The sequence below is a fragment of the Dama dama genome, chromosome 6, assembly GCF_033118175.1.
Source record: "Dama dama isolate Ldn47 chromosome 6, ASM3311817v1, whole genome shotgun sequence".
Classification (NCBI taxonomy): Eukaryota; Metazoa; Chordata; class Mammalia; order Artiodactyla; family Cervidae; genus Dama; species Dama dama.
Window position 1 is genome coordinate 17,292,177 of NC_083686.1, and position 13,573 is coordinate 17,305,749.

A 13,573-nucleotide genomic window follows, 5' to 3' on the forward strand; every position below is an offset into this window, starting at 1 on the left:
GTACTCATGATTTATTGTTTAATGTTTATCATATTACCCCTTCAAATAGGCAGAACAAACAAAAGGAGAAAAAAAAAACTCAGCCTAACAATATTCCCTGTGTGGAATCTTTTTTTTTCCCCTGCCAAGGAGAATAAATAACAGAAATTGCATAATACCCATAGACATCAATTCAGAGAACTGTATACTATTGCAAAGCCAGAACCTAATAAAGAATTACTATATGTCCGTATCCTGCTCTAGTTGAAGGTGGTTTGCTATTAAGGATTACCTATTACAGTTAGCCTCAAAACATGAATTGCTATCTATTACAGTTAGCCTCAAAACATGAATTGCTAGATGTGCTCAATTTGGGGGAAAGTCACAGAATTATACTAAAATGGATAGTTGCCAGATATATAAATGACAGGTTTCAACGTCATCATAAAAGTTTTTATTCTACAACTGCCAGAACTGACTGTACTTCGTGTCACAGTTATCACAGACATTAGCATTTTCAAGTCTTATCGATCAACACTAATTTTGTTTTTGTGTTACCCTTTTGTTTTCTTTTTTATTCTTGTTTTTCTTGTTTTTTAAACTTTTATTGGAGTACAGTTGCTTTCCAATGTTGTTACTTTCTGCGGTACAGCAGAGTCTTCCAGCTACACGTACACACACATCCACTCTCTTTTTGGGGTTCCTTCCCTTTCGGTCATGGTGGAGCACTGAGTGGGGTGCCCTGTGCTGTGCATAGATCCTCAACAGTTATCTGTTTTGTACATAGTATCAAGAGTGTATCTATACCAGTCCCAATGTCCCAATTCATCCTTTTCAATTATGCTTTCATTTTCTTGGCCAGGAGAAACTCCAGCCTACCACTATGGGACCCACTATTCATCAGCCATGATTGTGGCTTCATACCTTGTCAGAATGGAGCCCTTCACACAGATATTCCTAAGGCTACAGGTAAAACTCTTTTAAGTTTAGAATTTTTGCATGTTGTTCGCACCTTCTATTTAAGATCATTTTTGCTATTTTCTTTAAGGTTGTTTATCTCCTGCCATGAAGCCCTGTGAAGTTTTAGTCACAAAAGTAGTCAAAACATAATGATGGTGGAATTTCACTTGAGCAAAATTGATAAATAAGCTAGAATTTGTGTACACTAAACAAGCGCCAAGGTCCTTTAGTCAAATAAGCAAGTGGCGTTTGCTTTCTAGCCACATGTATGGAATTCAGCCTTAACTGATTGAATCCAACAGACATTTTAAAAAGTCTGTCTAGCTCATTTGCTATCTTCCCTATTATAATTGCTTTTCTCCAAATTCTCTTTCATTTATTCAGCAAATATTATTGAATATTTACCGAATGCCAGGCACTATTCTAGGTGCTTAGAGGACATCAGAGAATAAAGACAATAGTCCTGCCTGATGGAATTTATATATTTTGGTTGAGAGAGACAGACAAACATAGTAAATAATTATCTAGTAAAATATTTTAGAATATGCGAAAAATAGAGGTCAGGGAAAGGGGATGGGAAGTACAGGAATGCAAGGTGGGGAAGGACATGATGCCATTTTTATAAAGACTGGTCACTGTAGGTCTCCTTGGAAAGGAGACATCTGAACCAGAGCTGGAAAGAGGTGAGGAAGTCACTGGTGTGGATATCTAGAGAAAGTGTGCTCCAGGCTGAGAGAACAGCCTGTAAGGGGCCCTAAGTCAGACATGTGCCTGAAATGTTTGAGGAACAGCAAGGAAGCCAGGATCTGGAGCAGAGTGACTGCAGGGGAAAGCGACAGGGGATGAGGTCAGAGAGCTAGCAGGGGCCAGATGGTGGTAGGCCTTGGTGGCCATTGTACGGACTTGGGCATTTTCTCACAGTGAACTTCATTGTGTTCCCTCAAACACAGCATAGGGAGTTTGACTGAGGAAGGCAGTGGTGTATCTGTGAGGCCATGTAAGCAAAAGAAATCCCTTTTATATTTGAGTTTGTTTTATCGATTTATAACTTTTTGATCACCTTCCTAGTTCTCCTCTTAATTCTCATGGGTATAAGAATAACAATGTCATGTTAATTTATAAAATGAGTCAAATACATATATAACCTGAATGTTTTCAACTATAAATAGCTATATTATAATAGCAGCCTTTTTTTTTTTTTTTTTAGTTAATTTTTATTGGAGTATACTTGCTTTACAATGTTGTTAGTTTCTCCTGCACAACAAAACAAGTCAGCCATATATCCCCTCCCTTTAGGGACTTCCTTGCCATTCAGGTCACCACAGTCCGTTAAGTAGAGTTCCCTGTGCTATACAGTAGGTTCTCATTGGTTATCTATTTTGTACATAGTATGTGTTAGTCACTGAGTCGTTTCTGACTCTTTGCAACCCCGTGGACTGTAGCCCGCTAGGCTCCTCTGTGCATGGGATTCTCCAGGCAAGAATACTGGAGTGGGTTGCCATTCCCTTCTGCAGGAGATCTTCCTGACCCAGGGATCCAACGTGGGTCTTCTTCACTGTGGGCGGATTCTTTACTGTCTGAGTCGCCAGGGAAGCCCTATACGTAGTGTAAATATTGTGTATATGTCAATTCCAGTCTCCCAGTTCATCCTACTCCCCTCTTTTCCCCCCTTGGTGTCCATACATTTGTTCTTTATGTCTGTGTCTCTAATTCTGCGTTGCAAGTAAGAATACTTTTTTTTTTTAAGGAAAGCATTATCAAACGATGGAAGAACCATTTCCTTATAATCTTGCCCTCTCTGTAAAAACTAATCTTCCTTTTAAATTGTAGTACTTGGATATCACTTAGATACAAAGCAAGAGACCCTTTGTAAGGAAGGAGAACCCCGAAAAGAATTCTTCTTGTTTTTTTGTGATTATTTAAAATTTTGACCTAGGAGAATGGGAAACTGAATTGTCACCAAATGTATTTCTTTGGGGTTTCCAAGCCCTGGAGCTTGGACGCTGAGGTGGGAGCCGTTCTCTCACAGAGGTGCCTTCTCGTCCTGCCCACAGGGAGGCCACTTTGACCTGGCTGACCGGATGTTTCACAGCGTGCGGGAGGCCTGGTACTCAGCGTCGAAGCACAACATGGCAGACGTGAAGGAACTCATCCCAGAATTTTTTTACTTACCGGAGTTCCTGTTCAATTCCAACAACTTTGACCTCGGTACGTAGCACCATGGCACTGTCTTAGGAACATTATCCAGGAAAAGACCAACAGAAATGTCACTTTTCTGAGAAGTCTGTAGCAGACACTGACAAGGAAAGCTTTTGTTACCAGACCAACCTTGGGTCCACTCACCTGACACACAGCAAACCCAATCAGTCTACTCACGCTGGGTTGTGGTGAAGGGATGGAACAGTGTTTATTGCAGGGCCCAGCAAGGAGAATGGGCAGCTCATGCTCAAAAGGCCTGAACCACCCCCAGTGACAGCTTTCAGAGGAGAGTTTTAAAGAGTCCGTGTAAGGAAGAGGGTCACAGGCTTTGTGGTCAGCTTGTGCTCAGTTCTGCGATTGGTTGATGATGCGGTAACAAAGTGGTATTTCAGGAATCTTGGTCATCAACTTCTGGTTCCAACTGGTCTGAGGTCTATGAGCTTGTGGTCAGCATGCAGTTAACTTCCCCCACCTGGTGGAGGTTTTAATATCTGCAAAACAACTCAAGGATATGGCTCAGGTTTATAGCCCTTGAGGAGAAACTAAAAGTCCTTGACTTTATTTTAGGCTAAACTGTTATTTTGTGCTGCTTGGCTGTTTTCCTTTGTTTCTGTATTTTCTCTCTTCTCTGATTACATTTGCTCTTTGGAACTTTGGGGAGGCCTGGGAGATTAAGGCTTTTCTATAAACAAAGGAGGGGGAATGCACGGGGTTGGGGTGGACAGGTTGTTCTTGGAAAGGCCCTGCAGGTTCCTTCTCGGTTACTATTTCCTCATGGTTATAGCTGCTGTTAAATTCAACTGGGTTATTGGGTATATGAGAGTCAATATAACAAAGAGAAATAGATTTGTGCCCCCAAATAGCTGTTTCAATCCAGAGTCTTGGGAAAATTCAAAAATTAACAGAGATTACATCCAATGGTCAGAATATCATTACTTCATTGAAAATGAAAGTGAGGTGAAATTTTATTTGAAAATTAATGTGATTGAAGCTAACAGCCAAGAGTGGCATATCCACATTTTTTACATATAGTTTAAATCTTTCCTTATTGTCTCAGCTTACATGCTGATAAGTTTTAAAATTAGAATTTATGAATAACTCTAAGTAAACCCCTTTTTTCATCCTGTTAAGGTACTAAAAAAAAAAAAGAACCAAATCAACATTTCTAAAAAGAAGATAAATTTCCTTGGTACTTTGCTCTCTTTGTATTATCTAGCAGTTACAGGAAGTAGATTTGACTTTGGCTATAGTTTCTTGGAACACAGTTTGCTGATCTGTGTTTTTGAATAGTTATTTTTACAATATATCAAAATTTCATTGTTTTACTTAGAGTATTCATGCCAGGTATTGTTCTGTTTTCATATTCTTTTCATGCCCTGTATCATACTGTATTTAAGACTTCTACATATAAACCATCACTATACTATCTCATAAAATTTATTAGGTAATTCAGGGAATCAGTTCAGTTCAGTCGTGTCCAACTCTTTGCGACTCCATGGACTGCAGCATGCCAGGCCTGCCTGTCCATCACCAACTCCTGGAGTTTACCCAAACCCATGTCCAATGAGTCGGTGATGCCATCCAACCATCTCATTCCTCTGTCGTCCCGTTCTCCTCCCACCTTCAATCTTTCCCAGCATCAGGGTCTTTTCAAATGAGTCAGCTCTTCGCATCAGGTGGCCAAAGTATTGGAGTTTCAGCTTCAACATTGGTCCTTCAATGAACACTCAGGACTGACATCCTTTAGAATGGACTGGTTGGATCTCCTTGTAGTCCAAGGGACTCTCAAGAGTCTTCTCCAACACTGTCACGTATAATATATTTGAGTGATTTTATTTTATTGAGTATTATAATTTTTATTTATTTAATCACCCATTCAGCAGCTCAAACCTTGTGAAATTGAAGCCCCAGATTCAATAGGAAAGATAATAAGAGACTCTCAGTAGCCCCTGCAAAAGTCCTAAAGTTAAGTCTTAATATTGATACCTCTGATTGGACCTGGGACTCAACCTTGAGCAGCTAAAGACACCAAGTTCTAGCAGTTTGGAGGAATGGCAGTTCCTCAAAGGAAGAGTAGATAGTGAATAGGAAAAACAACAAATATGAACATAGCATTTGCATATGACTGCACATTAGGGTTTTGTTGTTTACTTATAATTCACCTTTGGAGAATGCTACTGTCTTCCCTAGGAACACTACTTTCAAAGAGACAAATACAGAAAAGTGCAAAAACATATTCCAGAAATACTCAGTTCATTATAATAATCTGTGTTGCAGAAATGTTCTAGCCAGACTACTTACAGACCCAACCAAATCATCCACTTTTAAATAAGTAAATGAAAGAAAGGTCATGTATAATTGTCATGCTCACCTTCATAACAAATCTCCTTCCTTCCTTGAAATCACACACTTTAAAAACAACACTGTTTGCATATAAGAGCTAAAGCTATGAGACTCTTAAAACTTAGGGATAAATCTTCATGATCTTGGATTTAGATAAACATAAGCAAAAGCAACAAAAAAAGGGAAATTGAACTTTATCAGAATTTAAAACTTCTGCATCCAAGGGCATTATGAAGAAAGTGATAAGAAAACATACAGAATGCAAGAAAATATTTTCAAATGATATATTTCTTGTAAGGATCTAGTATTCAGAATATAAAGAACTACAACTCAGCAGCAATAAGATAAGTGACCCTGAATAGACATTTCTCCAAAGAAGTTATACAAATGGCCAATAAGCATATGAAAAGATGCTCAACATCATTATTCATTAGGTAAATGCAAATCAAAAGCACAATAAGGTGATACTTTGCATTCACTAGGATGACTATAATGGAAAAAACAAGACACACAAACAGAAAATGAGGAGAGCTGAGGAAGATGTGGAGAAAGTAGAACTTTCATGTGCTGCTGGCGTGAATGTGAAAATGCCTCAGCACTGTGGGAAGCACTCTGGTAGTTCCCCAAAAAGTGGAGCATTGAACTGCCATGTGACCAAGCAGTTCTGCAAGCACTGTTCAGAGGAACTGAAAATGAAGACTTAAACAAACACCTGTGCATGCACATTCATCACAGCTTTATTGACAATAGCCAGATGGTAGGAAAAGCCCACATATATATCAGTGGATAAGCAAATTGTGGAATATACATATAATGGAGTATCACTCAGGCATTATAAGATACGGGGTAATGATAAATACACCAACATAGACGAACCTCAAAAACATTACACCAAGTAAAAGAAGCTAGATGCAGAAAGTCACATAATGTATGATTCCACTTATATGGAATGTCCAGAACAAGTAAATACAGATAGACAGGACACAGATTGGTGATTTCCAGGGGATGGGGTGGGTAGGAGGAATGAGGAGCAACTGTTTACATTTAAGATTTCTTTCTGGGGTGGTCAGAATGTTTTAGGACTAGATACAGTTGCACAATACTGTGAACATATGAAATGCCACTGAATTTTTCACTTTAAAATGGTTAACTTTATGTCACATGAACTTTACCTCAATATAAAGAAAGTCAAACAAAACCATTTTGTCTCTCCATCCAGAAAAGATAGTTAATGATATAAAAGAAAGAACACTTGGGTTTTTTTCCCTAGCTCTTGGGTTCTTTTCCTGGTCTTATCCTTGTACCCTTGGATATACATGGAGGGAAACTGCAGAGTAGCAGAGTTAGACCAAGAGTTTTCAGAAGACTGTTCCCTTTAAATGGCATTCTAAAATTGCAGATAGTGCTGAAAAAACAACATTATATCACACAGTATTTAGGGATTATGAGCCAAACTGGAAAAAGTAGATTCTGTCTCAGGTAGCTGAGGGATTATTACTTCTTCTTATCAAAAAAATTATTTGTTACTTCTTACTCTTATTAGGCCTGAGGGCATTTCAGAGAGGGTGGGGAAAGAGTGTGAAAGAGGAGACAGTGGCTGTAATAACTTGACTGTTTTATTTTTTTCTTAAGTTACATGAAAATTTTTTCAACTAAATCAAAACATTCTTTTAAACAATAAAATGATTTTTTAATCTCTTACTTGTATCACATTGTAAAGAAGCCATCAAGTCTCAATGATGAAAGGAAAGGTTTTTACTGGCCCTTATTTGGAACCTGCCTTTTGTGTCCTGAAATTTGAACAGTTCTCTATGAAAATTTATAATTCAGCTGTTTAACCAACTGTGTGAAACTAGGGAGTCCACATTGTCATTTATAGATTCATTGTTTACCATGATTATCCGATTTGTGCCTAGGAAAGCTCTGTAAGCTCCAGTTAACTTTTTGAAAGAAGAAACAGAACCCATTTCCTCAGATGCCAGTCCCATTTAATGTGTTTTGTTGTCAGTAGATCTCATAGTAAATGCATTCTTTACTATTTTAGGGATTATCTGGCTATGACTTAAAGTAACAGTTTATGTGGAATAAATATTACAGGGTTATGAATTATCATAACTTGACTTTTTTTTCTGCTAGATGGTCCCAGTTTTTTCTGTTAAATGATACAACAGTCCCCAAAAAGTTACATTGTTTCAGATTTTACTTTTATTTTTTTAGTGAGAATCCTTACAGCAAAATTCCTGTGGGTTCTACAGAGTTCTCTCAAGAATTTAAGAATCAGAAATATGAGAAACCACATATATTGCAAGTATTTCTGGATGACTCATACTTTTATGTCCTCTTAGGCCAAGATAGAATTCAGACTGAAATTGGCTTGAGGAGTCAGGTATTCTTTCATCAACCTTTTCCATGTGAATGCAGAATTTTGTCAAAACATCCAGAAAAGAGATTCAGTGCTTGGCCACTGCTATTGACTCACCAAGGTTTAAGCATTCTGGAAAAGCCTACATGAACGCTTCAGAGAAATTGTTAATGGTCTTGCAGATGAGCAGTCTTTAAGGAGCTTGTATTGGTTTGGGCAGTTACTTCCAAACTCAAAACAGTAACCCCATAAAATGCTTCCTGAAGGAGTCCTGTGGTCAATTAAACGGCAGAAATGTTGTATCTAATCCCCTTCCTAGAGAAGAGCAGTGCCTTGGAGGAGCCTAGCAGAAAAGAAACATGTTTAACCTTGCATAGCTCAGCATTTCCTGAAGCCCTTTGACTGAGAGCCCCACAGTTTTGCCAATGCTCAGTAAATCTCTCTAAGGAGGAATTTTGGGAAAATACCAGAGTAGATGATCTCTGAGGGTCCTTTCTGGTGGTAAAATTTTATAGTTCTGGTAATGAATCTAACCCACTATATCTCTGTTACTTTAATAGGATGTTACTATTTATCTCACTGTTTTATTTTCTTGTTAATGTATCTAATTTCACAGGCTGTAAACAAAACGGCACCAAGCTGGGAGACGTTATCCTTCCACCCTGGGCAAAAGGGGACCCACGAGAGTTCATCCGGGTGCACCGTGAGGTAATGGGAGCGCCCTTTGCAGTGGAACTGAGGTTTCATTGGGTCACTGACCACAGAACAGAGGACCTTGAGCAATGTGTTCCCCATGTGTTTAAGTTACTGATGTTATTTGTGTGATTTTTAGTTATTTTAGTTCCAGTTGGCCAGTGGTCACTTCTTTTACTTTCCAAGTTATTAATACAAGTCAGCCAGTGACTGAACCTGTGTTTTGAAATTGCAGGCTCTGGAATGTGACTACGTGAGTGCCCATCTGCATGAGTGGATCGACCTAATCTTCGGCTATAAGCAACAAGGTCCTGCTGCGGTAGAAGCTGTAAATGTCTTCCATCACCTTTTCTATGAGGGTCAAGTGGATATCTACAACATAAATGACCCTCTCAAGGAGACAGCCACCATAGGGTTCATTAATAACTTTGGGCAGATCCCTAAACAGGTATGGCTGTTTTTTCCTTATCATCGATATTTTCTATTACATTTTTTAAGCTCTGTCCTATGTCTGTGGGCTTCCCCAGTGACTCCGTGGTAAAGAATCTGCCTGCCAATGCAGGAGACACAGGTTCCATCCCTGGATCAATCGGGAATATCCCCTGGAGAAGAAAATGGCAGCCCCTCCAGTATTCTTGCCTGGAGAATCCCATGGACCTAGTCCATGGAAGAGTCACACATAACTTAGTGACTGAACAGTATATCTATGGGTGGTAGATGACCATATAGTAATTAACTTTGGACCAAGTTTTTAATTAGGAACCATGAATATTACCCAGTAGTTGCAGTAGGTCCCTAGATTATTACATTCTCCTCCCTTTTACAGTCCAGATAAATAGAAATTTTGTTTGTCAAAGAGGGTTTTCCCTCGAAGAGTACTGGCAGGGCATGCTTTCCTGTCCCTGCATGAGATTTGGCAGGAAACTAGCTTCTCAGCTGCTCCTCCACAACCCAGAGGAAGGGAGAGCTTCACCACATCTGGTCAGGATAGAGGAGCTAGTGGGCAATCACTAGCTTTCCTGTGAAAAAGCCTCTCTTGGAAGGTTGTGTACCAGAGGCTAGCAGTTTGCCTTGCACTCAAAGAATTCCTCCAGGAAGCCCTAGCCAACCAGGTATTCAGTATTTCTGCAAACCAGAAGAGCCTCCTTTTGAGTCACTAAGGGAATTCATTAAATCCTTCATCCCTATTGTTCCGGGCCCACGAGGAGGGCAGGGTGTGCCAGAAGAAACCACAACACGAGGGAGAAGCCTCACTTTGTCAGCCCTTCGGACCACCGCCTTTCCCCCAAGTGCCCTGGCCTCTGCATTTTGACCCTGGCTGTCCTTCCCGGTTCAGACATCTCTCCTGGACTCCCTTTTTGTAGGTTGACCAACTTTGAGGTTTCCACAGTTGACAGCTGGGAACAATCAGAAGTCTTTGTTTCTGGAAAGGCCGCGACAGACAGCGGACAGCCCATGACGCCACACTCACAGTGCAGTCTAATCCCCCAGTGCAGGAACAGGTTTACTTCTAAAGTGAAGCTCCTGTTAATGAGCTGTAATCACGGCAGAAGAACCTTAGTTAGGCCTTTCCCTTCTTTGAGGGTTACATGCAGGAACCATGTTTCACAACTTTTTGGAAAACAGATATTCTGAACACACATACACTGTTGCAAGATTTTTGCCCCACTTTTGAGTTTAAGAGGCAGATAGTCTGGGAGATAGGGTTTGGACACTAACATATTTCTAGTACATCCCAGGAACTAATGGAGAGTACTTCCAAGTGTAACCGTCCCTCAAAACAGCTAAGCCTCGTGGTCATCATGTTAATTTATCCTTATATATATGTTAGCCTGGCCTACTCTATCCTCATGAAGGTCTTCAGTAAAGGTTCATTCGTGAGCATACTTGAAAGTATGTGGGTATTTTAATACAGCTTCAGAGACTTGTCTCTGAAGACATTTATAAGAAATAACAGAACCCTGATCCTATGCCGTGTATGTAGATAAAATGGGAATTACATCTTTAAAGCTTTGGGAGCCTCAGATGTGTATCTTACTTTATAAATGTATTTTTTCCTATTTTTTACCTGGAAACCCAAAATATCAAATAAATAAACTGTGATGGTATTGTAGTCATCCTAAATCTCATTTTGTCTTAAGATTTTCCAAATATCTTCCTCAAATATCAGTTTTCCAACAGAAATGACTCTGCCTATTTAGAAAATGTACAATATTTGAAAAACAGTCACCTTAAATGTACGTTAATACTTTTTAATCCCTTAAAAAATACTAAACGGAAATGACAAAGATCTTTTTTTCTTTTACATCATCACAAAGTAAAAAGAAGGCAACCGTATTCATACTAAGCAAATTAGTAGCACCTAAATGAGATAGGCATGATGTCATATCCATTAAAGCCCATGTTGGCGCCAGATGTAACCCAGTTAGAATGGCTGCCTACTCTCCGTGGCACAGAATGGTATCGGTACGTAAAGGATGGGTTCGTTTTTAAACATCATAATACTTGTCAAATATTTTCTGAAAAATAGTTTTCAGCTGACTGTTACTTGAAGAGATTAATTTACTCTTGAAAAATTATCATGAAACCAGTGTAGCATAGAGCTTGATGGTAACCCAAGCTTTAGTATCAGAGTCTTGTCCCCACTTACTGAGGTATGAGATCTCAGACGGCAACCTTCTGAGGCTCTTTAAATCTCTTTCATCAGGTATAAGATGTGATAATGTGATACCTAATGGCTGTTGTGAAGCTTAAGTGAAATAGCAACAAAATATCTAGCATATAAAAGAGCTGATGAATAAATGTTAGCTTTCGTTATAAAACATGTTGTCTTCTCTCTTCCCAGTTATTTAAAAAACCTCATCCACCCAAGCGAGTGAGGAGTCGACTCAATGGAGACAATGCAGGGGTCTCCGTCCCACCAGGATCTACCAGTGACAAGATCTTTTTTCATCATCTAGACAACCTGAGGCCTTCACTAACACCTGTAAAAGGTAAAATGACAGGGAACGAGCTTTTGATGGATGATTCTGTGAGAATGTTTAATAATCCTAGTTAAGCAATAACAAATTTGCTTCTCAGCAACAGTGTCATTTGTAATAAGTGCTAAAACCACCAAATACTTGTTAGAGTCTCCTTTTCCTTTTCTCTTCTCTTCTTTTGGCCTATTGGATTTTGCATCCAAAAGAAACCCAACAGGTTTCTCCTCTCTGCTAGGGTAGTGAAAACTAATACACCCAATCTTGTAATTCAACTTGTAGAAAAACTTCTGCCATCTTCATTTACACATGTCTTGCCAATTTAGATATAGCAGTAAGAAGTCTGTGTTTTTAACATGCCAACTAAAAGCTTCTTTCATCTACCGTTATTGTAAGTTACTTTAAATTACTTTTCCAAGTAGATTTTTTTCCACTTTGAATGAAAAAAAAAAAAATGTTTTGCAGAGTCTTGGAAGTTGTCACTTAAATCCAAAAACTGGAGCATCAAAGTCTGGATGGGCGCCCAGCTCTCTGCCGCCTGTCTCATTCCACAGACTCTGCCCTGTGCCAGCTGCAGCCACTGCCCAGAGATGGCTCTGGAGCACTGGCGTGGTCAACAGAGTCCTGGGTCAGAGCTGGGGTTCTTGGCCTTCCTTCAGGAAGTCTAGGGCTGGGAGGAGCGGAAGGCCTAGGTTGTTTAGAGGTCTGTGTGACATTCTGGGGAGCATCCCAGAACACTCTGGCAGTCCTTGGGATCAAAAGGTGGGCCTGATGGCTGGGAGCCAAACCCAAGCAAGTGTCCATAGCCAGGCAGGCTGGAGACACCAGTCAGGGTCGATATCCACCCAGTGGGTCTACAGAAGACGCCATCGAAAGCCACGCCCTACTTCCTTCTCAGGTCATCTTGTATTAATGTGGGTGTCAAGAGGCTTGATTTGTATGAATATTTGAGATCCCTTTACCCTCCCCCCTGGGCTTCCCGGGTGGCCTTAGTGGTGAAGAATCTGCCCACCAAGGCAGGAGATGTAAGAGATGCCAGTTCAGTCCCTGGGTTGGGAAGATCCCCTGGAGGAGGAAATGGCTTCCCACTCCAGTATTCTTGCCTGGAGCATCCCATGGACAGAGGAGCCTGGTGGGCTACAGTCCATGGGCTCACAAGAGTCGGACACAACTAACACTCTCTACCCTCCTATGTGGGATAATGAAATTAGTTTTCCCTATACTGGTTCTAACGTGTTGATTTGTTTTTTGTAGAACTCAAAGAGCCTGTGGGACAAATCGTGTGTACAGACAAAGGCATTCTTGCGGTAGAACAGAATAAAGTTCTTATCCCGCCAACCTGGAACAAAACTTTCGCTTGGGGCTACGCAGACCTCAGCTGCAGGCTGGGGACCTATGAGTCAGACAAGGTTAGCACTGTTTCTTGCTCACTCATGTCATCCTGCTCTTCCGTGGTCTGGAGATCCTGCTTCACGGGGGTGGGGACAGCTCAGCCCAAGGGCTTCTCAGCTGCTCCTCCGTAGCCCAGAGGAAGGGAGAGCTTCACTGCATCCAATCAGGATAGAGGAGCTAGTGGACAAGTCGTGTTTCCTACAGAAAAGCCTCTCCTGGAAGGTTGTGTACCAGGGGCTAGCAGTTTGCCTTCCACTCCAAGAACTCCTCCAGGGGACCCTAGCCAACCAGATATTCAATATTTATGCCAACCAGAAGAACCTCCTTTTGAGTCACTCTCCCACTTACCACTTCAGTACTCTTAAATGGCTGGCAGAAAACCTGCCGCCCTTCCCCTAAGAAGTAGTTGTGGCTACCATTTTGAGTCCCGTTAGCGTCTCTTGGAGAGGCAAAACATAAGCGATCCTTTGGGGTTGCACTTGCCCCTTGACAGTGCTCTCCTGAATGCATGGGGGACACAGTGTGTCTGTAACGCAGTTCTGTTTAGTCAGATTGTCATGATCGCAGCACGCATGGTTTTACATTCTACCTGCTACAGCGGATGCATCCTTTCACCAGCTCACACCCTGCATCTCACATAGCATCACACAACCTGAACATTTTCCAT

The 13,573-nt window shown here is 40.6% G+C and overlaps 1 protein-coding gene across 6 annotated transcripts in view; it reads left to right on the forward strand.

The window, feature by feature from the left end:
- Positions 1-13,573, forward strand: part of WDFY3 (WD repeat and FYVE domain containing 3) — a 249,052-nt gene that overhangs the window by 215,415 nt on the left and 20,064 nt on the right. For all 6 annotated transcript variants that reach the window (XM_061145614.1, XM_061145615.1, XM_061145616.1 and 3 more), the window contains 6 exons: positions 842-948; positions 2,994-3,147; positions 8,460-8,551; positions 8,772-8,984; positions 11,382-11,529; positions 12,769-12,923. In XM_061145614.1, coding sequence (XP_061001597.1) covers positions 842-948; positions 2,994-3,147; positions 8,460-8,551; positions 8,772-8,984; positions 11,382-11,529; positions 12,769-12,923 — 869 coding nt within the window. The remainder of the gene's footprint in view (positions 1-841; positions 949-2,993; positions 3,148-8,459; positions 8,552-8,771; positions 8,985-11,381; positions 11,530-12,768; positions 12,924-13,573) is intronic.